Source organism: Lygodium microphyllum, chromosome 17 (genome assembly GCF_053477565.2).
Source record: "Lygodium microphyllum isolate KBCC chromosome 17, Lygodium_microphyllum_v1.1.10, whole genome shotgun sequence".
NCBI lineage: Eukaryota > Viridiplantae > Streptophyta > Polypodiopsida > Schizaeales > Lygodiaceae > Lygodium > Lygodium microphyllum.
In genome coordinates, this window is record NC_141151.1 from 25810629 (window position 1) to 25838607 (window position 27979).

General features: G+C 40.7%; 1 protein-coding gene across 7 annotated transcripts in view; it reads left to right on the plus strand.

Moving 5' to 3' along the window:
• Positions 1 to 27979, plus strand: part of LOC148021706 (uncharacterized) — a 165509-nt gene that overhangs the window by 33331 nt on the left and 104199 nt on the right. For all 7 annotated transcript variants that reach the window (XR_015694381.1, XM_087697216.1, XM_087697215.1 and 4 more), the window contains exons 2-4: positions 287 to 373; positions 17335 to 17460; positions 17563 to 17874. Coding sequence is in view for 6 of the 7 variants with exons in the window: in XM_087697215.1 (XP_087553341.1) it covers positions 287 to 373; positions 17335 to 17460; positions 17563 to 17874 (525 nt within the window). In the remaining variant the exon portion in view is untranslated. The remainder of the gene's footprint in view (positions 1 to 286; positions 374 to 17334; positions 17461 to 17562; positions 17875 to 27979) is intronic.

A 27979-nucleotide genomic window follows, 5' to 3' on the forward strand; every position in this document is an offset into this window, starting at 1 on the left:
TAAAAAACATCAGCTTGATAGGTAATAGATAAAGTGATTAGATTTCTCGACTTGGGAAAGTGATGGGTCAGATGGAGTCAACCTTCATTGTTTGTATCGTATGAAAATCAGCAGATGTAACTTGCATGATTGAATGGAGCTCAGATTTATTAATCAAGTTCTTCCATTTCTGATACACTGAACTAGTAGTGTTTGAGCTTAAAATAAATGTAGAATGACTGCTTTCTGCCCATAAAATCTGCTTTCTCTAACACAGCTCTTTTTTTGGCTCTTAATGTTTTTGCAGTTTATAACTTTCACTAATCAAGCAGCCAATGAACTGCGACAGAGACTGAAGGAGGTGTTTGGTGCTGAAGTGGTAAAAAAACTAATGGTATGTACCGTTGGTAAAATCAGTATGTCAAACCACAAATTGTAAAAAAGAGCACACATAACCTTCTTTCTGTTGTTGTATACTCACACCCTCGTATGATATTGGCATGTCGTGCAGCTAACTCAGCTTGTGTTAGAGCAGGATGTTGTGGTGGAATTGTTCAGTGCAGTCATTGCAAAACTTTCAATCTGTTGTAATGGGATTGATCAGTACAATTTGGGCAATAGAACTACATAACAAATAAACTGGGGATTTGGAAAATGGAAAAGTAGACCATACTTGTTCTAATTCACATTTTTCAGCATACAGGCTTGATCTCTTGGGTTGTGCTCGAACTCCCCTTTCATAGGAGGGAACATGAATATTAGTTAATATTAGTTTTTTTTTGCGCGGGGGGGGGGGGGGAGGCAGCTTCCACCCTCTCGGAGAAGGCTGATTTCACTCTTTGTGATCCATATTACTCCTCTATCATAAGCAATTGTTGTTAGGAATATTGTAATCTTGCACATGTGTTGTTATGTATGAAACAGTAAGAATAAGCAGTAAATGTTTGACATAGGAAAAGAACATGAGAACTAGCTCTAAAGTGGTGGAAAAGGGGAGCCTAGTTAGGTGGGTCTAGGGTTTTGTAGATGGTGGTTTACTTGGTAATTGGCTTGGCTCCCTATACATTTGTATATACTGCCATCTTGTGAATCAACAATTTCCTTTGATCTCTATCATTCTGCCGCAGTCTCATTTTTCTCTATCTTACTTAAGGCATTATTGGATTGAGTGGGCACCTCAAGGGACAAGAAGTGGAGTAGAGAGTGAGAGTGAGAGTGAGAGTAGGCACACAAAGAAGCATGCAAGAGTACCTTCACTAAAGTGAATCTTACACAAGAGCTAACACTCGAACTCATAAAAGGTCAATAGGTGGGTAAAGAGATGACTTGTTGCATTGCAAGTATTTTGAGGGCAACATGTTTAAGAACAATATGACCTGATCGTCATTTGACTTCAGTGAGGCAGTGGTGGCGAACTGGGCAAGTAAGCACCTATACTCGACTATCTTGACTTTCAGATCTTAATGGAGAACTCTTGCAACTCACGATCAAGATTGATGCACTAGGTTTGTTCACTTGCGACATAGTGGTTGATAAAATGAGTTTGATGATTAGATACTAGGGGAAAGTGCTGAAGCTATGAGTGAAATTTAAGAAGGAACCCTTGCGTCAACTCAAGATTCACTATAGCATTGTGAGCCTTCCATTGATGGATGTGTTCAGGGTGGGCTCGTCAAGGGTTTGGTATAGCCTCATGACCAACTAGTAGGTCTCAAAGACTATGAGACTCAAGTACTGTATGAGGTTCGGCAAAGTCGTGAAATTTGACCCACTAAAATGAGTTTTATCACTAAAAGCATCCTTGGCCATAGCAACTAGAGTGGTAGTGCTAAGTGGTGAATATAGAGGCTAGGGTGGGGGAGTGGAGTACATTTGAGAATGTGACTTGAATGCCCACATGCATTAGTGAGGTATGCATACGTATGCATATGTGTTTGGGCTGACTAGGTATAGGCATGGTCATTATATGAGTAGTTGAGGGAAGGGTGGATAGAAACATGACAAGTAGAGGATGGGAATCCCGACATTTGAGTGGCTCATGGAATAAGTGAAATTGCATTAGAAGTAGAGGATGGATATCATTGCGTTTGAGGGGCCATGGGTTGATGTATTTGGGGAGTGAGGGACACTACCCAACATAGCCATCCGAGGATGGGCGTATGTGCTCATTGTAGGTAAGTGAGAGGTATAATGTGCACAGGTGGCATTCATGACAAATGAAAAACTAGGGTGCAAAGTGGCATGCACATTGGGTAAGTAACATGGATATTGAAAATGAAAACGAACTTGGAGTTGAAAGAGAACAGCCTAAGCCTATTGTACTTGACATTGAAGGAATTGAACCTAAGTCCTAATGTGGATGAGGTCCTAATGTGGATGATGCAAGTGTTGAATCTAATCCCGAGCTATTGAAAGCAAAAGAAAGAAATCCTAATTTATTATGAGAAGAGGGATGGATGAGAGTGAGCTACAATTGATTAGCACCAACAATACGCTCAAATGAAGCAAAAGGCAATGTAACAGGTATACTTGATGACATACATCTGTTTCTAGAGCCTCTTCTATGAGCATTAACATATTGGTACCAATCATGGTATCCATGGTAACTTATAACAAGATTTTGCACAACAAAAGGAGCTACAAAGAAGGGTTTTGATTCTTACGACTCAAAAAGACATGAGAACTTGACATTGGGTGTGGTTGTGATGAAGACGAGGGTTTATGAGTCATATTGAACATGCTATGTCCTCCTTGAGTGGAGAGGTGGCCAGTCTCATCGATTGACTTTCATTGATGTGCAACTCCTAGTGGAGTGTAAAATGAAGGTAGAGGAGTGTAGTCGAGCCACCACCTATGCAAGTACTTTGTGAATTCCACGTCCTTAACTTTTGGTAAGGTTGATGAAGATGAGGGGGAGGAGCATTGTTCTCCTCATTGAGAGCATAATGCCACCTTAGGGTCTTCAATGAAGGAGAAGCCTGAGAAGGCATGATCCCTCCCATGAGAAAGGTGTCTCAGCCATTATTATAAATTGGTTACGTGTTGCTTGTGTCACTTGCACAAACCAAGCCTCCATGATAATCACATCTAATCACATAATATACTTGTTGGGTATTTGACTGACGCCTCACTTTCGCCTACGCTCATATGGGAGTGTCGGTGATCAGTAGGACACTGGGGCACTTTTTACTCTCGGTAGGAGAGGTTTTTTCCTCCAGACTTATAGTCTTATTGTCATATGTGTTTATGCGCTTATGTTACACACTTATGGGCACTTAGTGTGTGTCGGGTGTGAACACCCCCTACAACCCTAAGTTTAAGGGTTGTACTTTGTACTTTTTGGACACTCTCTTTCAGTCTATTCTCTTGGGTGTCGTGCTTCACTCTGTCTCTCACTCTCACACTGTCTATTGAATCTCAGCTGCACCTCGATCCTTCCATCTCACATTTGGTATCAGAGCTCAGTTCTGAGCTCACCACCTGTCTGCAGTCTGCAGCCCATGCCAGTTCAGCCAGCCCCCGCCAGTTCTGCCCCAGCCACCAGTTCAGCCCAGGTCGCCAGCTCCAGTCATCAAGTCTGCAGCGCCCAGCTCCAGTCCCCAGCGCCACCTGTCAGCTGAAGGCGCCGCCTGTTCCTGCCCAGTCCTGCCTGCGCCTGTCAGTCCGCCAGCGCGCAGCTCCAGCAGACTCCTCTGCCCAGTGCGCCACCCGCCAGTTGCAGCTGCTGCCTCCACAGGCCCTGCCAGTCCCTGCGCGTGCCGCCAGTCCCTGGGCGCGCCAGCTGTACCTGCGCGTGCTCTGCACCTGCGCGTGCTGATGCTGCTCCTGAACGTGCAGCTGTCCGCCACCAGGTTCGCCAGTCTGTTCCTGTGCGCAGACATTGCCTCGGGATCCATGCCTGTCTCGTCAGTCAGCTGCAATCATTCAGCAGAGGTAAAATTTTGCATTTTTTAATTCAAACACAGGAGTTCGTGCAGAAGCAGAGTCAGTTTTCTGCATTGGGACATGTGCTTGTGTCTGTGACAGACACATTGAATGCACATTCTGGGGTATTTGTGACAGAAATTTTGGCAGAAATTTTGGGGATTTTGATATAACAGTGTTGCTGAGCACTGTTTGCACCTTGGGAAGCGTGCATTAAAAGACAGCTTTTTGACAGAGTACGCCCTTGCACATTAATTGCAGAAGTGTGTTTGCTGCAATTTCTGGAAATTTGCAGATTTCCAGTCCTTTGACATTGCTCATTTGTCTTTGGAAATTTGTCATCATGGCAAATCAGGGAGGTGATGTATTTACGTATGTATCCAAGGAAGACAGATTGGACGGAAACAGTTACTCGCTATGGTCATTCATGATGAAGAATGTATTAGTGGCCAAGAATTTATGGGATTATGTTAGTGGAGAGGAAACTCGACCGGGAGTTGTAGCTCCCGTTACTCCTCCTCCCCATGGCGCACGTGGACAACGGGGACCTCAACCCGCTCCACCTCAGCCACTTCCTCCAAGAACTGCAGCTCAAAAAGCTTGGGATACACGTGATGCACAGGCCTTGTCGCTGATTGCTTTGGCAGTTCAGCGGTCCATCATTCCTCACATTCGTTTGACATCTTCTTCACGAGATGCATGGTTGACTTTGGAGCATATGTTTGCAGGAAAGAATGAGACTCGGATCTCTTTCTTGAAGAAGAGTTGGAAACTTTGAAGATGCATGAGGGTGATTCTATGCAGGATCACTTAAATAAGATTCAGGACTTGAGGGAGCAGCTCATGAATGTAGATGAGTATTTTTCGGATGCACAGTTGATATCAACCACCTTGAATTCCTTACCTCCTTCGTACTTGTCTTTTCATACTGCATTGAACCTCACCATGAGGATTGCTGAGCACCCACTCACTTTTATTCAGCTGGTTAGTTTGCTTCTAGAGGAGGAGCAAACACGGAAAAATAGTGGTGTGGATGCTATAGTCTCTGAGTAGGCTTTTGTGGCAAGACAGAAAGGCAAAAACAGCAAGGTGAAAAATGCTCCATAGAGTTCTGGCACTTCGGGCACATCGCAGAATCAGACACAAGGGGGGACGCAAGCTAAAAAAGGAAAATGTCATTATTGTAAGAAGTCCGGCCACTATATCACTGAGTGCAGGAAGCGCATTGCCAAAGAGAAGAAGAAGGAGTCAGGAATGTTTGTTTCTACTACTCCTTCCACTGCTAGTGAGTCTGTGTCCTTTGTTGTGGACAGGGACTATTGTTTTTACACTTGCAGTTTTGACATCTCTTGGGCCGATAGAGCACTTAGCTCTACGGAGGATGCTGACACTTGGTTCTTTGACAGTGGTGCTTCTAGGCATATTACATCTCGCAGAGATTTGTTTGCTTCAGTTAGTGCACCTCCCGTTGGGAAATCGGTATAGTGTGTCAATAATGCATCATACCCTGTTCGTGGTATTGGGGAGATTTAGCTCACAGCCATTGATGGCTCTATTCTCCGCCTGCAGGATGCTTTGTTTGTGCCTGGAATCAAGAAGAATTTGCTATCTACTTCTTCTTTGGCACGTTGTGGTTTGCAGGTCACATTTGATGATGACCGTTGCATGGTTAGAGATAAAGAACACATGACCTTGGTCTTGACAGGATCTTTGTGTCATGGTTTATATGAGTTGGATGCTCTTTCAGTAGATCAGTCGGCATATTTGACATCCACTCTTACTCCTGCTATGATACAGGCGGAGTTATGGCATGCTCGTTTGGGGCATGTAAACTTTGGCAATTTGATGCTTTTGCAGTGTACTCAGATGTTGGATGGCTTACCTCTCTTGGAGAGACCTCCTGAGCACTTATGCGAGGGATGCATTTTAGGGAAAATGCATCGCTTCTCATTTCCTCGTGATGTTGCTTTCAGAGCAACAACTAGATTGCAGTTGGTGCATTCAGATGTTTGTGGGCCTATGCAAACCATGTCATTGGGCGGTTGTTATTATTTTGTGACATTCATTGGTAACTTTACACGTTTTTGCTGGGTCTACTGTTTGAAAAAGAAGTCAGAAGTGTATGATGTATTTTTGGCTTTCAGTGCACTTGTTGAAAATCAATCTGGATGCAAGATTAAGACTCTCCGTTCGGACCGAGGGGGGGAATACATGTCCTCTATGCTGAATTCCTTTTTGCAGTAGAAAGGCATAGTCCATCAGTATACTACTGCCTATACTCCACAGCAGAATGGGGTAGCAGAGAGCAAGAATCGGTCACTCATGGAGATGGCCAGATGTATGCTGAAGGCAAAAAGCTTGCCTCATAGTTTTTGGATGGAAGCAGTTATGTGTGCTTGCCATATTTTGAACAGATGCCCTACCAAAGCCTTGAAGATCATCACACCTTTTGAGGCTTGGAACAGCCGTAAACCTTCCGTTGGTCACTTTCGTACCTTTGGGTGTCTTGCCTATGCCCATATTCCATAGGTACTTAGAAAAAAGTTGGACAACAAGGCTGTTAAGTGCATTTTTATGGGATATAGCAATGAGAGCAAAGACTATAGACTCTATGATCCCGTTACAAAGAAGGTTTTTATCAGCAGGGATATTGTTTTTGATGAAAAATCAGAATTATCCTTGGCTGGTTTGGACACATATCAGGCTGCCCATGATGTTTTTGAAGGGCTGCTGCCCTTTACTTTTGGTGCTTCAGTTGGAGCTTCAGAAAACGAACCTAATGTTCAGCCAGCTGCTCCTATGGAAAGTGCAGAAATTCAGCCATTGGTTGATTGGAATATTCAGCATCATGCTGAAACTGAAATTCAGCAAGAGCTTGCACACAGTCAGGATGCTAGACAGTTACCTAGATGGTATTTGCAGACTATGCAAGATAGTCCTTTGGATGCACCCATGGTTGGTCATACTAGAAGGCAAACTCGTTTACATGATTTAGCACATACCATGGAGTTTGTTATGGTAGCAAGTACTTTTGATAATGAAGAGCCTGAATGTCATGAGGATGCACAACACAGTGTGCATTGGATGGCAACAATGCAAGCTGAACTAGATTCTATTACTAAGAATCAAACTTAGGATTTGGTGTCCTTGCCATTTGGGAAGAAAGCCATTGGAACGAAATGGGTCTACAAACTGAAAAGGAAAGGAGATGGATCCATTGATAAATACAAGGCACGGCTTGTAGCTAAAGGCTACGCACAGAAAAAGGGCATAGATTATGAGGAGACATTTGCTCCTTCTTCCCGTATGACGACCATCAGGTCTATGATTGCTTTGGCTGCACATTATGGTTCGACAGTGCATCAGCTAGATATCAAGACTGCATTTTTACATGGGGAACTTCAGGAGGAAGTTTATGTACAGCAGCCCATTGGTTTTGCAGTTGAAGGCTCAGAACATTTTGTATGCAAGCTTAAAAAGGCACTATATGGTTTGAAACAAGCTCCTAGAGCTTGATATGCAAAAATAGATGCTTTCTTGCTTGGTCAGGGATTTTTAAACAGCTCATCTGAGTCTTACCTTTACGTATGTAAAGAAGGGGGATCTATGCTGATTATAGCTGAGTCTTACCTTTACGTATGTAAAGAAGGGGGATCTATGCTGATTATATGTCTTTATGTTGATGACCTTTTGCTCACTGGAACACATGCTGATCAGATTTCAGCATTCAAACAAAATTTGCAGCAAACTTTTGACATGTCTGACTTGGGAGTTTTGCATTACTACTTGGGCATCCAGTTCATACATGATGCTCGAGGTATTGGGCTATCACAGTCAAGGTATATTGGGCAGCTTCTTGAGAAGTTTGGCTTACAAGATTGCAAGCCAGTTTGTACTCCCATGGAACCTGGACTGAAACTATCATTACATGATGACAATGATTTGTTTGATATACATACATATGCTCTTGCAGTTGGATGTCTTATCTATCTATGCAACACTAGGCCGGACATACAGTTTGCAGTTTCAGCTTTGAGCAGGTATATGCATCAGCCACGTATGTCACATTGGCAAGCTGTCAAGCGTGTTTTTTGCTACTTGCAGGGTACTCGATCTCTTGGGTTGCTTTATGCCAAGGGGGGACCACTGCAGTTACATGCTTACAGTGATTCTGATTGGGCTGGTGATTATGATACACGTCACTTCACTAGTGGCAATTGTTTCTTTCTTGGCTCTTCTTGCATTTCTTGGCTTAGCAAGAAACAATCCACTGTTGCCACATCGTCATGTGAAGCTGAATACAAGGCAGCTTTCACTACCATAGTTGAATGCGTATGGCTTAGACGCTTGCTAGTTGATTTGGATGTATCTGTTACGGAGCCTACTCCTTTGTTCACTGACAGTCAGAGTGCCATTGCAATGGCACGGAACCCAGTGTTTCATGCCCGCACGAAACACATTGAGATCCATTATCACTTTGTCAGAGAGAGGCTACATGCATGTGATATCAGCCTTGTCTATTGTCCTACCACCAGTAATGTGGCAGACATCTTTACCAAAGCTCTTTCTCGTGACAAATTTGAAGCATTTCGCGATGCTTTAAATTTGATATCCTTTGGTGGCGGATAATCCTTGTACTCTTGATCACTCTTCACTCCAGGGGGGTTTGTTGGGTATTTGACTCACGCCTCACTTACGCCTACGCTCATATGGGAGTGTCGGTGATCAGTAGGACACTGGGGCACTTTTTACTCTCGGTAGGAGAGGTTTTTTCCCCCAGACTTATAGTCTTATTGTCGTATGTGCTTATGTGCTTATGTTACACACTTTGGGTATTTGACTCACGCCTCACTTACGCCTACGCTCATATGGGAGTGTCGGTAATCAGTAGGATACTGGTGCACTTTTTACTCTCGGTAGGGGAGGTTTTTTCCCCCAGACTTATAGTCTTATTGTCGTATGTGCTTATGCGCTTATGTTACACACTTATGGGCACTTAGTGTGTGTCGGATGTGAACATCCCCTACAACCCTAAGTTTAAGGGTTGTACTTTGTACTTTTTGGACACTCTGTTTCAGTCTATTCTCTTGGGTGTCTTGCTTCACTCTGTCTCTCACTCTCACACTGTCTACTGAATCTCAGCTGCACCTCGATCCTTCCATCTCACAATACTTCAGTAGAGCACCAAGCTCTAATACCATGTGAAGATGTACTAGCTTTTTCCTTGAGAAAACACAAAATGTACAAACATGTCTAAAGTATAACTTAGACAGAAATTAAAAACACAGAATAGGAATGAAGTAGAATCTAATGAAAGAATGAATGCTGAATAATGAATGAGTGAAGTAGATGATGCAATATGATGCTCAATATGGGAGATGTTCAACAACCATTGACTCTCATGGAAGCGGGCTGAGGGAGAGTGCTGGAGAGTGCCATCCTTTTTGTATGGATTCCATGTGCAGCAATACCACTAGATGTGATGAAATTGCAGCCAGTTGGTGAAACCAGCCTTCCTTCTCGGATAGGGTTGTATATAACCTGATTAGGCACAGCAAACATAATATTCACATAAACTGAAAATGCACACTTTACCACTTTAATCTTGGACATTAGATACCTAGTTAGCCTCAAAACTGGTGTCCATTGAGGTATTTCTTTATCTTATATTGCAAATGGAAGGAGTACAATTGAGATCCTCTAATCTCCTCCACTAATCCAAGTGCCTCTTGTTGTCAAAATTGACCAGTAAGCCTCCAAACCAATTTGGCCTATGGTTTGCTTGGGGATTGGCCGTCACCTTGCTCCTTGAAAGACAAATTCAACCCCATATTTGATATTGGTTGGCTGGCCTCTTTAATCTCCCCGAAATTCCTCAATTTCAATTGCTAGAATTCAAATCCTAGGCCCTCAATTTTGAGCATGCATCTTGAGGCCACTATCAAAACCCTAATTTTTGTTGTAAATTAGGGTTTAGAGCAAAGATTGATTGAAATATCTTCCTTTGATGGCTCAAACTATTGGAAAATGCTGAGAAAACTTGAGAAATGGTTGGGGGATGAGAGAGAATGTTGTAGAGAGAGAAATTTCAAAGTTTCATTGTGAGAAACATTGAAAAATTGGTGCTGCTCAAACATCCATGGATGCTGTCATCTACAACTTAGGACCATCAAAAAGATTGTTGCCCCATTCTATATGTTGTCATTTGTACCAAAAGGATTTTGGGTTGTTATCATTTGCTTTTGGAGGGCTTTAAACTACTGTCACATGCTATAGGACTGATCCTTAGCAGCTGTGAATCACATCAGCAGCCTCTCCTTGCTCTCACAACTCTTGCCTTTGACACACACTGGATCCTGGGGATCCTTTGCCTGTTACCATGAAATAACTGCTATGTGCATCACATGTTCTAACAACCTTGCACATTTGATGGACTTAATCAAATGTTATCGGAAATATTAAAGGATCTTAAAATTTCACATCTGTGTGAGAGACTTACTCCTTGAAATCCCTACAATTGTCCTCCATTGCACTGTATTGTGCCAAGAGAAAAGCATATTGCATTGGAATTTTCCATAAGACATCATAGTCACAACATTGACCACTATTGTCTAACCATGCCACATACCCCATACCTTGCAGAAAATTTCCAGCCAGCATAAACATGACATAAGTTTGAAAAAAAAATCTAGAAGTGTTGCTAGAAACTCATTGGATACATCCATAATTGATGTTTCTCAATTGTTCTGACTTCACAATCACAGTAAAGCATATTCTCTACATAAAGCATGGCTGAAACTATCAATGGCATTTACTAACATGTTGCTGTCCATGGAACCAGTTGTAAACCATTGAAAATTTAGGATAATCTGATCATTTATTGATATGAAATTTGATCACAAACTGCTGTAAATGTGACCCCAAATTGATCACAAACTCATTGCAAAAACTGACCAATAATCAATGCAAAAATTTATCCCAAAATTGACCATAAATAGCTCTCAAATTGATCAAAGATTGAACTCATAATAAAATTTTTCTCAAAACTAAGGCAAAAACTCGTGCCTAACTGATCATAAACCAATGTAAAAGTATAGTTTCATTGCCTGGGTGAAACTCATGTTCATTTGCATACATCTCACAGTGACTAGTACACTGAGTAGTGACCTCATGGTAGACATATTGTTGGCACAGTATCTTGGATGCATGCTGAATACATCCGAGATCCACTACATGCGAGTCAGGTTCGTCACTTTGATTGTTAGAATATAGAATATTTGTTAAATAATCGTCTGGTAGGTCTATATGACTAGCCAAATAAAGCGTATTATCACTAATACGTGTGGGTGGATTTTTCTTTACTCGCGGAGATTTTCCCCTTTCTAGAGTTTGACTCATTTTCTTCTTTTGCTATCCGGCTATATCAAGAGGCCGCTTAAATTCTACGAGGGCTGTTCACAATTGGTGGAGTGGAAGTGCTACCTTTCCCTTGAGCATTAGGCAATGATGTGAACCCATGCTCTATTGAACTTGATTGCACTTGAACCAAAGTCAGCTCTAACTAAAAGGCATCTAGGTAAAGTTACAACAACTGAGGATGGTCTGCCAAGTCATCCTCTTCCATCCATTTTGCATCTATTGGTGAAACAACGTTAAAGCTTCACCAATAAGCATATGGAAACTTTACCTCTAATTTTACTTGCCTCAAACCTCCACTAGGTTGTAGGTCTTTCTTTTCCTTAAGTATTACGATGCTTTATACTTTCACACTGCTGCGATTTCAACTTAACTAATATGTAACATTATATCGAGTTGACTAGCTCCTCATGTATACTTGACATGCTAGGAGCACTAGATGCATTAGGAAACATTCTTGTTTGCATACTTTGGACCATTGCCATGTGACTGTGCATGGGAATTCGCATACTACTAGCCATACCGAGATATATTTTCCCATACATTGCGTGCATTACTAGCTACATTTGTCCTCATGACCAACACTATACGGAGCATTTGTATGACCGATATTAATATCATGAGTCCCAAATACAATAGGCTGCATATATGCATTGCCAAACTTGCCACTTTGTGCCCCAACATCATGCCAATGTTGTTGTACATGGGTTTAGGTACCTACCAGCCATACCCAAATACATTGGGCCTTGCCACCATGCATTGGTCATTGCATACCATAAGGAGTTGTGCCATACATCCCCATATGTGGTCCCAAGCCCACCATAGCATGGAAACTAGTACTACTACCAAAGTATCATGGTTGCTCCATCATTGCATGCATGCCTTGCCGTTCAAAAAGCATTGGGTTGGCACTTCTAAGTTGGCCTTGCATATGCATCAAGTGCCCCACTCACATCATTTGCTTATGTTCACTATTCACGTTTGGAACATCATGTTGCTATATTGGCTCTTTCTTCGGTGCATCTTGCTGCTCTAAACTTTTTAAAGATGATTTCCTTTTCTTGCCTTTGCTGCCTTTCTTGAAGGGGTTCAAAAAGCGTATGAACTAAGGATTATTTGCCAATCGCATTAACATTTCAGTTGTTTTCCTCAGCTAATCTTTACACTAGTCATCAAATTTCTCTTCCTCTTGCTGGTCATCAGCCTTTGTAGGTCTAAGAGGATCCACATTTTGGTCTAAACCAGCATTATCAGGTTGCTGTCCATGCTGCACGTCTTATCCAAGATCAGGCATTGCATTTTCTTCATTCCCATGTGAATGTTCATACTAAGAGGCATCATCACTACTTGATTGCATCTCACTGTATGAAGACATATTGCTGTAATTTCTCAATTGAGAGTAAAAAAAACACTAGCACAAAGCCTTGGCTTGCAATCACGTACCTTGGGTCCACCAAATCAAGGGATTGAGTGGTGTCACAGCAACGGAACCATGAAACTAGTCTTCCTTCTCGGATAGGGTGGTAGATTACCTATTTAAACACTAATTATAACAAAGATAAAATTCACATAAATTGAAAATGCACACTTTACCACTTTAATCTTGGACATTGGACACCCAGTTGGCCCCAAAAGTGGTATCCCTTGTGGTATTTCTTTATCTTATAGTATATTTGAGATCCTCTGATCTCCTCTGCTAATCCGAGTGCCTCTTGCTATTAAAATTGACCAATAGGCCTCCAAACCAATTTGCCCCTCGGATTGCTTGGGGATTGGCCTTCATCTCGCTCCTTGAAAGACAAACTCAGCCACATATCTGATATTGGGTTGTTGGTCTCTTGAATCACCTAATAAAAATTCACTAATTTTTAATAATTGATTAAAATCAACCCTTCATTAAATTAATTCCCCCCTCACTACACTTAATTCCCATTTTTAATGAACCGTTTCGTGGGATGGGTATGCGCAGTCCTGAGAGTTTTATCACAGATGTAGTATTGATATGTATCGGATATGGTATGGTTTTGGTTTACTATCTTTCTTACGGTTACGGGTACGGTATGCAGTTTTTTTTTCTTTTATTGCTTGATACGGGGTTCAGGGTGTTTGTCTGATGCATCGCATGAAGCTTTCGGTCGCATTTGTCTCAAGGTCATGTCAAATTTTTTCTAGGATGTGGTTTGCTTGGGGTTAGTAGGTCGAGTCACGTTTTATTGGTAATTCTCTTATCCTTGGTTTTTTGTCTATTGCTTTGCAGGCATTCTCCTTGATTGTCTATGTTTGTGGTGTGTGTGTAACCATCTGAATGGCGCCTTCTCATGCTCCTCCCCCTATCCAGTACGTCCCACTAGTTAGTAGGGATTACTCTTCCCTACTTACTTTTGAGCCCCTCACGAAGGCGGGACTTGCTGCCTTTGTGGCTACTCCTTTTCCATTGCTTCCGGAGGATCCGTCGTTATGTGATGAGTTCCTGGCATTATCTGATCTCACAATGGTTGGAATAGACTTCCACCAGTCCCTAAAAACGTTTTTTCTACTTGCATAGGCAAGGTTTGCCAAGTGGCAACCTTTTAATCCTATCTTCTAGCATTATCCATCTTATTAAATTAATTTCAGAATATTATTTTTTAAAAAATAATTTAATAATTACTCAAATGAATAGAACAATTACGCTAGTGCTCTAAAAATTTAATTTCACCAGCCAATAATTCAATTGGCTAGGCCAATTTATCTTCCAAGTATCCTTGAGTAATTATTGACTCTTAGGCCATCATTAATTAATTAATTAATGCCTAGTCTCTAATGTCACCATTGACATTAGTGGTTAATAAATTGGTCTAGGCCAAAATTTAACGTGTACCGACTAGTACTAGTTGTGCATAACTTATTACAACTTTTGCCTTTGGCACCCACTGCATCCTCTGGGTCCTTGGCCTGTTACCATGAAATAATGGCCATGTGCATCACATGTGCTAAACAACCTTGCACATTTGATTAACTTAATAGTTGGGGTAGAATGCGACTGAAAATCTGATGCAGAATGCTGTAAAACTGAAAATCAACCTGCTGCAGATGCAAGATGCAGATTAGCCTGAGGTGTGATGATGAAAATGCAGCTAGCCTTGACCAAAATGCGGGGCTGGAATGGGTCACCTGCTGGCTGCAGACAGGTAGGAGCTGATGAGAATGACTGGAAATGCAGATCTGGAAGCAGATGTTTGGGTGGGGCTGCAGGAAAACAGGTGGCCTCCCTGCAGAAGGGGTAGAATCAGCTGCACCTGATGATGGTCAGTGCTGAGGATGCTGGTAACTAGGTCATGGCAGCTGAATCAGGGTGAAGTTGCTTTCAAACAGCAGCAGAGTGGGAGATGATAGCTTGTTATGTTGGAGGAGTAACAGTTGATGCAAAGTGTGGGCAAAGGATAAAAGGGATAAAGAGTAATTTGCACACTGAGTCACTTTTATAAGAACAGTTGGAGCTAGAAGATGTTTTGTGTATCATACAACTGTTTAGAGTGTTGTACAGTATGGCATAAATTACTTTTGGGGCTATTTTAATGAACCAAAAAATGCTAGAAAAATAAGATAATTTAAAGGCAAGTTTTGGTGGTTTGACAACATCTTGGGAGGATTTCTTGTTCACTATCATAGGTCAAGAGATTTGGGTTATGGTTGAGTTTAGTAGATCTACAAGATCAATAGTGTCTCCTAGGTGAGCAGGGTCGAAGGAACTCAGGTCTGTTCTATGGTTGACAGATTCTATGTGGGCAATTGGGACTCTCACAGGTGGGAGCTGATGGACATTACTTTTTTTACCACTCTAACTGATCATTCACTGGTTCAGATTTTCCTAATGGAGATGCACAGAGGCCACACCTTTGCCACCAAGATTTTGGAGCACCTTTATGATGAATATGGCCTCATAGATATGTGCAAGCAAGACATAGTCCATGATTAGATCTCTGCCTTATAAGAGATCATAATATTTTAAGTGAGGGTGAAGAGTAGGAGGATTGCCTTGTTAGAAAAGGAGAGGATGGATTGATTTTCAGTGAAAAAATATCAAACAGAGGAGGAGAGCAGACCAAGATACAGATTCGTATCTTAGAGAATGCATACAACCAGGCATGAGATTGAGGCCATGGAGGAGGTTTGGTCAAAACATAGATTTTCTGTTTGGACTAGGGGATAGAGTCATCAGAGACTTCTTCTATACTATAAACCCTAGACACTCTGGAGAGGGAGCTTTGAAGGATGTGGGAAATGTAGCTACAGACCGTGCGCAGACCTTCAGGCCTTGAAGCAGCCAAAAGATAGTATGATAAGAGTATAGAACGCTTGCGGTTGAGGACATTAACAAGTATTTGTTCATCACCTTCTCAATAGGAGTGGTGACAAATCAATGCTCTCTCAGTGGAGATTGTTCATCTTGCTAGCAACTGCCTATAAGATCCTAGTGGAGTGATCAGTAGGGGTGCCTCTCCCGTCTCATGAGCATCATCATCCACCTCACTCATACTGGTTTTTTCCAGGAAGGAGTATATTGGATAGCATCACTTTCTAAAAAGGCTTTGCTCAACCCAGGAGGGAGGATCTCATCGTACTTCTCCTTGCCTTTAGAAGCCCTACGATGAGGGGATAGGAGTTCTGAGAAGGCTCTATCCTTTGGATGGGGTGAGTGGGACATCGGAATCTTGGCTACGTATTTGTCAAATCCTCAGTCAGGCCTTGATTGGAAGTGATAAAAGACCACAGTTTGTGGTTAAGCTTGTTAGTGTGCACTCTAACTCTAGTTAGGGTTGAGCTACACTCTTGTATAAATTCTCTATCTTGCACATGAGTGGGACATGGGAATCTTGGCTATGTATTTGTCAAACCCTCAGTCAGGCCTTGATTGGAAGTGACAAAAGACCACAGTTTGTGGTTAAGCTTGTTAGTGTGCACTCTAACACTAGTTAGGGTTGAGTTACACTCTTGTATAAATTCTCTATCTTGCACATGAGTCAGTTTGCCTCCTCCTCCTGAAGCTTGCTTCCTGCTTCCATTTCTTCATAACTCTGTCTCTGATATTCCCAATTTACTTCTTGGTCTTAGCCTCCTCATAAATGTCAAATGGGTAGACATCAGCCTTCATATTTTAATAAACTTGTCACGTGCAACCACTGATAGTTCAATCTATAGAAAAATATAGGAGGAGGGTGATTGTAGCTGATATTAATTGAGAAACTAGGTTGAAACAGCACTTCCAGGTTTTCTGCAGTGAGAGCGATAGTGTGGAGAAGATGGAAACTAGGGTAGATACATCGAAGCAGTGATGCAGGAGTGGGTTGTTCCCAAAGTTGTATAGACTTCTCACAAGTGTTTGCAAAAAGGTTTGTGAGGCATTCCAACCAACTCAGTTGTATCTTAAGGGAAAAAAAGCTTGGTTTGACCTCATGCACTGTCCCTAAGCCATTGCTTTGCTGTCCTGTGGCTAGCCACCCCCTAGTTTTTCTCAATTCACTTTTCTGCTTTAATCTCCCTCCTGTTGTCTCTTCTCCCTTCTTTCTTTCTTTGTTTGTAATGGTTGCAAAAACATTATGCAACCTAGGCCCGTTTTGTGCTTTTGGCAAATTCTTGATGCCTTATCTGTCCCCATTCATCTCACCCCAACATGCATCCTACGCGAGTCTTATATAGATGCTTAGGATTTGCCAATATGCTAATCTTTGATAAGCATTATAGCCAACCATTAATTGCACTCAATCTCAATTTGGACAGCCAACAAGACACACACCTACCTACCAACTTAGCTGGTCACAAAAATATAGGCAAATGGATGATATCATAGACATATGTTAAAATTTAATAGTATTTCATTTCTATTATGTGGATAAGGTTAACCACTTGAATATTATGAGCTTATTAAACTTTCAGTATTGTGGCTAAATGCATCTGAACAATTGATCACAAACAAAGTTGTACTGTGTGAAAAGTTCTGGAAGATGTCTAACATTGGTGTCTGTTTCTTAAAAGGTTGGTACCTTTCATAGCATTTGCGCAAAGATATTGCGATCGCATCCCTCCTTTGGTCTGAACAAGCAGTTTGTTATTTACGATGAGGGTGATTCTGAAAAGCTATTGAGAAATATTTTAACAATGGTAAGGTACAAGTAAACAGCCTTTCCTACTGTAACTATGTTTCACAAAAGTTGTGGGAGGAAAATAGAAGATTTCGTCTTATTATAAGATCTGTTTCCACAGGCTGGAAAGTTTTTGACTGGAGAGAGTACAATGACTGCAGTCAACGTTCTAGAAGGCCACCTTCGAGACTTAGAAACAATGGGTGTATTGACAACAGGAACTCCTGAAAATCTGTTGCTGATGAAATGTATGACTGCAAATGACAACAGGCAATCATTCTCTTCTGCTGTTGTGAGACAACTACTGCATTTTATCAAAGCAGCAAGAATGCACAAACTTGAGTGTTTTTTGGCTGAAAGAAAAAACTTGGAAACCCCACGCCTTGCTATTCGGTTAAATCAAGCACATTTTACATTTGCAACATTGTATGAGGTAAACCACCTCCTTTTCAAAGAATAACTGAGTAGGCACTCTTTTGTTCCAAAATTGAAAAGCACCCTTTGACTGGAATTGGTTATCTTGGAGAGAGAGCTTGGAATGTTGATTGTACTATATGTGAACTGGTTGGTTTTGTAGGTCTTGACTAGCCACAGCTCACAACGTCATTCTAATTGTCTCTCTTATGTCAAACCAGTGTGTGTTTCTTCTACAAAATCATGTGCTCAGTTTGAAATACAGCTTATCTTTTTCATGTCTTTTCCTTACAATCTAGCTCGTGCGGTTTTATCATTTATCTATGTAGTCTGCTGGCTTGCTTTCAAGGGTTGATTGATACCATGGGCTAGTGTCCCCAGAATGGCTTTTCCCTTCTTCCCAGGTTTTATAGTCTTTGGACTCTTGTCTGTATCTGGTTACCCCATAGAATGGCCATGTCAAGTTGGACTAGGTCCTGACTTCCTCTGCCCATTGTATTTCTTACTTTTACCTTTTGGATGCAGCCTTTTTCTGAAAAAGCAAGGAAACGAGAAGAACAATAAAAGTCATCTAGACTTGTTTACACTATCAGGGTCCCTAATTTACTCATTTGTTTTGAAAAGGTATTCTCACAAGAGCATTGCCAAAGTGAAGCGTCTCATAATAAAGAAGTTCAGCTCTTTCCAATGAAGCAATCATGATTAAATAACATCTAGAGAAACCTTTATTATACAAGAGTTTTGAAACCTTCTGAAAAGATCGGCCTGCGTAACTGCAAGAAATTTAAGTGTTGGTGATGATAGTGGGTTTTAAATGTGTCTGGAAGGCACGGCTCTTTCTGAAGAAGCCAGATCTTCAAGGGTGAAGGAAAAGGTCATCTGTCCAAAGATGTGTGTGTATGACTAAGATAAAGGCTGCTAGTGCCATTTCAATTGTGACACTAGTTGCAAAGTTGGCTCTGAGAGCAGAGTGCAATTTGACAATGAAAGATGATAGACAAGGAAGGATCATTATTCTAAGATGGATGAGGCCTGTTTGTTGCAGCGACTTGTTTGTTGTACTTGTAATCGATCACCATTGTTCAGGAAACCTTCAAATTGTGCTCATTAATGTTGATTGAAAGTTAATCCTTACTCATATCAAGTTTGTTGTACTTGTAATTGATCACCATTGTTCAGGAAACCCTCAAATTGTGCTTATTAATGTTGACTGAAAGTATCCTCACTCATATCAAGTATACATTTACAATGATTTAGATGTACATGGTTTAATGTCTAGGAAAATTGAAAGTATTGAGATAGCCACCTAGCTTACGAGCTTGCTGCTAGCTAGCATCTTAGTTCTTGGCATCTAGCTATCTAACTGGTGAGCTGGATTGTTAATAACCAAGTTAGCTCATACAACTACTATTTGAAAAGACTATGTACTCTTCTCTCACTTTCACAGTGAAATGTCCAGACATGACACAAGCCATATCCATGAATATAAGATGAATGGGCATGAGAGCCAAACGGTCTCACCTCGGAGCTAGGGAGGTAACTGGGTCATTACCCTGTCCTAAGAGCTAACGTCCCATACCACTAGCCCACACCATCCCAGTGTATGGACGCATTGGCCTATGGGCCAAGAGTCCAAGAGTGGTGATTGCACAATGATGGGCACAATAGGGCCTTGAGTCCTATAAATACGACTTGATTGCCCTCACCTTGTAAGTGCCCTAAGTGCATTTTCACTAAGTCACTTCATGGCCATTGTGACCAATGCTACTAGTGTCCATTTGAATGTTCAAGGCTGTAACACTTGCCCCCTTTATGAATGATTGTTGCCCTCAATAATATCCTTAGGAACAAAATGGTGAAAACGACTCTTCAATGAATGTATGGACTCCCATGTAGCTTTTGTCTCCAGGTGGTTCTTCCACTTGGCCACATATATGGGATGAACATTACAATGGGATGGTAATTCGAGATTGAGTGGAATATAACCAGTAGTGTCCTTGAGTTGCCTTCCTCAATCAGGACTATCAAGCCACCTTGTTAGATGCCCCAGTTGTTCTTTCAAATGACTCATGTGGAACATCAGGTGAACTCTGACATTTGGAGGTAAATCTAATTCATATATAAGATATGCTACTTATTTGCTTGATGATCTAGAAATGACCGCAATACCTCGAAGATAACTTGAAGCACTTGTTAGTAGTTATTGAATGGTAGTCCTTTAGGACTTTAATGTATACCCATATGCCCTCTTGGAACTCTCGATGAGTACAATTTTGATTAGCATAAAACATAGCACGATGCTGAGTTGTTGTAATGCTTTCCCTCGCAATGGTCAACATCTCTTGCATATCGTGTATAAATTGGACCATGGACTACATTTTCACCCCTTTGAGCTTGATGGCAATGAATGGTTTGCCATACATAAGCATAAATAGGCCATACCGAGGAGTTGAATGCTTGGCATTGCTATAAGCAAACTCAATCCAAGGAAGATAAGGCTTCCAATGAGATTGTCTCCGGGAGACATATGCACATAACATATCCCTTGTAGTATGATTTGTCCTGTTGGACTGTCTATTGGTCTCATAATGCTCCAAGGATGACTTGGAAAATCATCTCTTCAATTTTTGGAAAATGGTTTGCTAGAAATGGTAGTGAACTTAGAATCACGATCATTGACTATTTCCTTGGGCAAAGCGTAAAGTTTATACAAATGTTGACAAAGAGACTAGCCAATTTGTGGCTTTTAATGATTGTCTTTGTCAGAATGAATCGAGCCATTTTTTTCAATGGATCAACCACAACCCAGATTGCATCATGACCTTGATTAGTGTGGGGTGATTATATTACAAAATCTATAGGAAATGCCACTCCACTTCTTATTGGGAATTTATAAAGGATGTAAGATCCTTGCTTGCTTGCGTTGCTCAAAGCTAATAGTGCAGGCACTTGTGCGCATAAGACTCAATTAAAGTCTTCATGTGGGGCCAACAAAAATATTAAACAACCAAGGTCAAAGTCTATGTATGCTAGGGTTTCCCGTGCTCAGCGCGTCATGGCACTAATACAAAAGTCTTTCTGCAGATATCCTCATCCTTGGGCATGCACACTTTGTCTTATTTAAATAGTACTCCATTACAAATGGAATCCTTTTCTACTATCTTTCTCTTAGTAAGCCAGCTTTCGGGTGCCTAGACCACCAAATCTTTATGGGATACTAGGTCCATCTTGGACTAATTTCCAGATCCTAGAAAAGTGAGGTTTATGTTGGCAACGCCCCTTGAGAGAAAGATAAAGATTAGTCGAAATTTTGAAGAAAGACATGGCATTGACTTGAGGGATCCTGAAACCAGCCTTTCTTCTTGGATAGGGTGGTGATTAACCTGATTAACCAGAAATTATATCAAGCAATAAATTTATTAACATCTAAAATAACTACTTTACCACTTGGAGATAGCTAACACGTGTTTGGCCCCAAAATTGGTGCCCCTACGGTTCTTCTATAACTTGTGTTCCACCAAACCTGTGGTGCATGGTTTAAGAACAAATTTGAGAACAATGGGTTGCTACAAATGACCAACAACATCGATCTTGTTTGCTTTGGGATACAAGCAAACCTCTCCCAACTAAAATACATTTTCAAGCTCTTGTTCTGCATCCCTTGTTTTATGAGTTAAGATGGGGGATGTTTGCAGGCCATTGTTTTAGATTTAGACAGTTGGGTCACTTATGTGCTCACGAACCTGAGGGATCACGATATCGTATGGATCCAAAGCTTGAGATGCATACGCAAGAGCATGGGCCTCAAAATTTGTCTTAGGGGCAACATGTATCTCCTCTTGCACCTATTGGGTATACAGGAAATAAGAATTTGTATGATGACAGGGATGTGGATGAGTGCCATCCTTCTTATCATTGTGAACAAGCTTGAAAGGAAGCTCCTTAGGTGGCTTTGGTAAAGCGTCATTCTCGCTAGGAATCTCATTTAGTTCATGTGCTTACATCCCCATCTAACGTTACTCAAACATTTCAGTGAAGGGGTAAAGAATTTGATTCTAGGCCCCAAGCTTGAGATGCATATGCAAGAGCACGAGCCTCAAATTTTGTCTTAGGGGCAACATGTATCTCCTCTTGCACCTATTGGGTAAACAGGAAATAAGAATTTGTGTGATGACAGGGGTGTGGATGAGCCTCATCCTTCTTATCATTGTGAACAAGCTTGAAAGGAAGCTCCTTAGGTGGCTCTGGTAAAGTGTCATTGTCGCTAGGAATCTCATTTAGTTCATGTTCTTACATCCCCACCCAACATTACTCAAACATTTCAGTGAAGGGGTAAAGAATTTGATTCTAGGTCCCAATCGTTTTGTACAGCTGCAATAGGCGTGGTTGATAAAAGTTCCTCTGATTCTACTTTGTGATTTGATTCTTGAGGAAGATTACTTCCATGAAGGGATGCTTTCTGTAATCAGCAGCAGCAGCAGTATCCTTCTCGGGCATGGATTGCTGGTTTGCAGAGGGCTGAGCTTGTGATATCATTTGCAGTGAGATTGACAGTCTCTAGGCTGGTAAAACTGCAGATGCCAAGGGGTACTGCAGCAGTAGTTTTATCTTTCCTGTTTATTATGAGGAGAGCATTATGGAATGTAAGGGTATCTCATTTGGTAGCAAATAGTATAAAATGTGGAAGACTGTTTTTGCTGGAAACTGGGATATTTCATGTGCAGTGGAATAAGTAACCTTCAATGGCTGGTTCCATTTATGTATATTAGGAGTTTACGGTGTTTCTCAATGGTCATGCTCCTTGTAGTTCTAGGGTCATGCTGGCTGTTTGCTCTTCTTTGCAGCCATCTTTGATTCACTATGATGCTCGAGGTAGGTTCATGATTGTAGAGATCGTGTACAAGGGTGAGGCTCTGTGGTTAGTGGGGGTGTATGCACCCAAACACATTTTGGGATTTGTTTATTTTGAATGATGACAAACTTATAAAGGTAACATGAAAAATAGTTAACTTAAAGATAGAGTTTTACTTAGAAAATTGTCCATTGCAAAATAATGGTGAAGTAACACTCTTTTTATTCCAATGTGTATGGTTTTCTAGGGATTGTTACAATATTGAGCATGTTTGGTATGTAAGAGTAAAGCTTTTGAAGTATATAAATACCAATTTTATGCAACAAGATGAGGGAGGCAGGGGGGACATAGAGAGGGGGGAAGTGGACAAGGAAGGTGTCACGAGGATATATATTTTTGAAACCTCACTTAACATGTGGATTAATTTTTAACCACATGGTTAAGTAAATGTTGTACATGTAAGGTGTAATTGGAATTAGAGTAAATTTACAACTCGAGACCTGAGGAGATCACTATTCAGTATAAGGGAAAAGTACTCACACTTGATGTAAAGTTGAAAGGTGAATTTGTCCCTATTGTATGTGCAACTGTCATTTCTAAAGTAATGAAAAATCATCTTTCAACGTACTTGGTTTTTATGAAGGAAAAAGATAATAGTGAGAATGTTGGGAACATGTCTAAGTTAGAGAAGGATCGCATGTCATTTTTGAAAATGTATGCTAATTACTTCTCTCAGTTACTTCCAAGGCAGCTACCGCATGAAAGGCTAGAAGATCATGGCATAGATCTTATCCTTGAAAGTAGCCCACCTAATAAGCCACCCTACTGAGTTTGTGCAGCCCAATAGGAGGAGATTATGAGTCAGATAAATGAGCTGTTGGAAAAAGGCTGATTCAGCCTTGCTCATCTTCTTTTTGTTCTCCAGTGCTTTTGGTGCAGAAAAAGGATGGTTCATGGTATATGTGCATTGATTATCGTGCTCTGAACAAGATCACAGTAAAGAATCACTTTTTGATTCCTCAGATCAATGATCTTATGGATAGATTGCAATTTAGCTGTATAGATTTGAAAAGTGGGTACCATCAGATACGCATTAGACTGGAAGATGTTCCTAAGACATCTTTTGGATTGTTTGAGTTTCTTGTTATGCCTTTTGGACTTATGAATGATCTTGCCACTTTTAATCGGATGATGGATCGTATCTTTAGGCCACATAGAGCATGTGTGGGCACTTTCTTTGATGACATGATTGTCTATTCAAAGAACGAGGCAGAGAATAGAAAACACTTGGACATTGTGTTCAATGAACTACGCGAGTATAGGCTGGTTATCAATGATAAAACAAGTGAATACTTCTTGCGTGAAATCCTCTTTTCGGGGCATATTGTATTGGCTAATGGTATTCGCATGGACCTTGCAAAGGTTGAGGCAATATGATCATGGCCAGCTTTGAGGAATGTATATGAGATTCACAGCTTCTTGGGTTTGTGTTCTTACTACAGGAAGTATGTACGCGGGTTTGCTGAAATTGCATCTCCATTATTGCATGCCTTGCAGAAGAAGGATGTGCCATTTAGATGGACGGTAGTGGAAATTTCAGCATTTGAAAAGTTGAAGAAAAAGATGACTTTAGATCCTGTGCTTGTGTTGCCCGATCTAAGGAAGTCATTTATAGTTCAATGTGATTACATATGGTAACAACATCAGGGCTGTTTTTACGCAAGACAGCCGAGTTGTGGCTTATGAGAGCCGAATTCTCCACGATGCATAATAGGATTTGCAGGTCTATAAGAAAGAGCTCTTGGCTATAATTTATGTATTGTCTAAGTGGAAACATTATTTGTTGGGGGATTGATTTAACAGTGCAGACAGATCATTAAACTTTGAGGTACTTTCTGACGCAGACAAAGTTGTTAGAAAAGTATACGAGATGGGCAAATTTTCTCTCTATGTTTCATTTTCGGATTGTATATATTGATGGTAAAAAGAATGTAATGGCTGATGTACTGTCACGTAAGCGACAAATTTCAGTCGTTAGTATGGTTTATCACACGGAATTGGATGCCACGAAAGAGCAATATGTTTTTGATTCAAACTTTGCTTATGTTTACGATCAACTTTGCAATGGCCAAAGGCATGAACACTTTGTGCTAAGAGACGGATTTTGATGATGCATGGATGACTGTGTGTCACAAAGCCATTAAGGCCTAGAGTTATCATTGAAAGTCATGCTTCTCCGTATACAAGACACAGAGGTATTGATGCCACGGTCAATATAGTGGAGCATTTCTTTTATTGACCAGCTTTGAGGCATGATGTAGAATAGTTTATTAAAACATGCATCTTATGCTAGAAGGTAAAGTATGATAGGCAAATGATGCCAGGTTTGTTGCAGCCTATTCCAGATAGGCCTTGGTAGAGCATTGCAATAGACTTTATTTTTGAGCTTCTTAAGATGCCTACAAGAAATGAGGGGATATGGACTATCATTTGCAGGTTTAGCAAACAAGCCCATTTCATTTTGGTGAGGAAGTGAAGGCTGATCATATGGTACGATTGTTTTTGAAGCACATCTTTAAGTATCATGGTATGCCAGAGTTGATCATTAGTAATCGAGACCCTTGGATGACTAGTTTATTTTGGAAGAGGTTGTTTGAGAATATGGGTACCACACTGAAATTCTCATTATCCATCGATTCGCATATAGATGGTTAGTTTAAGGAAGCAAGTTTCACAATGTTAGATCTTTTGAGATACTATGTTTCAGACCACAAGACACAGTGAAGGCAGTATTTGCCCTTGGTTGAGTTTGCTTACAACAACATGGTGTATAGTTTTATGGGAAAAGCTCCATTTGAGGTGATTGAGGGTGGCAAGAAGGTACCACCTATTTTGCAAACTAAGGATAAGATCTTTGAGGTTGATTGTTATGTGGAAAACTTGGATGTAACCTATGCAAAGATAAACTATGCACTTTAGAGATCTTAAGAAAAGCAAAAGAAAGCAGCTAATCGCCACAGATGTGCTTTGCACTTTGTAGAGAGTGATTATGTATTGCTACGTTTTGAAAAGGCAAGGCTGAAAAAGATGAAAGGAAGAGAACGATTATATTTGACGTTGAGTATGAGATACTATGGGCCCTTCTAGGTATTGGAGAAGATCAACGATGTGGTATATCGGCTAAAATTACTTCCACATTGGTGGATACACAATGTGCTAGAGGATATGTCTGCTGAAATTCAGTGTGAGGTTGAGGAGCTAGATGAGATTTTGGTACGCGAGCAAATTTTGACACATAAGGAAAGAAATGTCAAAGGTAAAGTTTCCAGGAGATACTTGGTGAAATTTCAAAATTATTCACCAATGGATGCCAAATGGATGGAAGAGGATGACTTGGCAGACCATCCTTAGTTGTTGTAGCTTTACTTAGATGCCTCTGAGTTAGAGCTAGTTCGGGCTTTGTCAGGTTCAACAGAGCAAGGGTCCGAAGTATTGCTTGGTGCTCAAGGGGAAGGTAGCACCTCCACTCCTCTAGTTATGGACAGCTCTTGTATATAGGGGATCTCGGATATATTCAACATGCATCCAAGGCACTGTGTTGACAATATGTTTGACATGAGGTCACTACTTAGTGTACTAGTCATTGTGAGATGTATGCAGATGAGTATGAGTTTCATCTGGGAATTGGAACTATACTTTTGCATCAGTGTATGATCAATTTGACATAAATTTTGTCTCAATTTTGAGAAAAATTTTGATAAGTTTCAGCTAAGTTTTTGATCGGCGTGAGAACTGTTTATAGTCACTTTTGGAATCAGTTTTGCATTGATTGTTGGTTAGTTTTTGCAATGAGTTTGTGATCAATTCGGGGTCACATTTGCAGCAGTTTGTAATCAGTTCTTAGATCAGTAAGTGATGAGTTTATGATCATATTATGCTCAGTTTTCAATGGTTTAGATTTGGTTTCATGGACAATAGCATATGTTTTGATGCCATTGATGTTTTAGCCATTTTTTGTTTTTAAGATTCTTTGTGAGTCTAATGTTATGTTATGATTGATTGGTAATTCTCAGCATGTGTTGGGTATATGGAATGATTGAGCAACAATGCTCAATGTTGTGTTAAAAAATGATGCCTTGTGGAAATTTCAATCCACTATTTTACTTTTGATGCATTTGATATTGCAATCGAGGACGTGTAAGAATTTTAAGGGGGAGGGCTATCATGAGGATATGTATTTTTGAAATCTCACTTAACACGTTGATTAATTTTTAATCACATGGTCAAGTAAATGTTGCACTGTGAGGTGTAACTGGGGTTAGAATAAATTTATAAGCTTGGGAATTGAGGAAATCACGGGATGTCAAAGGCAAAAGTTGCTGCAAGTTATTTCGCACATATACTTGGTGGTATTTGGTGCTAGTTGTTGGCTTAGGTCATTCATTTGGTCTTAAGTGTCAGTTGGTGACACTAGAGAAGTGGTGTTTAATGGTACCTTACACCAATTTGATTGCTAAAGATGGTGCAGAGGCACTCGGGAATGGAAGTTGCCTAGTCAATTTAATTATTGGCCAGTCAGATTATTTTTTAGGGCAATGAAATAATTATTAGATTAATTTTTAGTATTTAAAGGCTAAAAATTAATATTTAATTATGGATAATATTGAAAAAACCATTTGGGAAGGTTGCCACTTGTCAAAAATGCTCATGCAAGACTGAAAAACGTCTTTAAAGGCTGGAGAGAGGCATTTGAGTGAATTCAGCTTGCAAGAGAGAGGGAGGAGATGCAATCATCAATAAATGACAGCATCTACAAGTTGTTGAGACAGGGCAGTAGCAGTAAACGATTTATTTTCTTAAGTTCTTTGCATCTACAAGCTGTTGAGATAGTGCAACATCAATAAATGACATATTTTCTTTAGTTCTTCACGAAGAAAGTCTGAAATTTCTCTCTCCTCAGCATTCTCTTTCATCTCCTAGCCTTTCTATAGCCTTGCTCCAAAGATTATAGCATTGAGATCACCAGAGGTTGAGAAATTTCAGATTTCTCTACTATCAACCCTAACCTACAGCAGAAATTAGGGTTTACTAGCAACCTCGAGAAGCGTGCTAGAAATTGGAAGCTCCAAGTCTTGGATTCAACAGTGCTGAAATTGTTTTTAGTTAAGTTCAAGTGGAGGGACCGGTAAATCAATCAATTTGGGGCATTTTTCATCTCCATTAAAGCGAGCGAAGGCCAATTGACTGCTCAAATCAAGTCAAATTAATATCT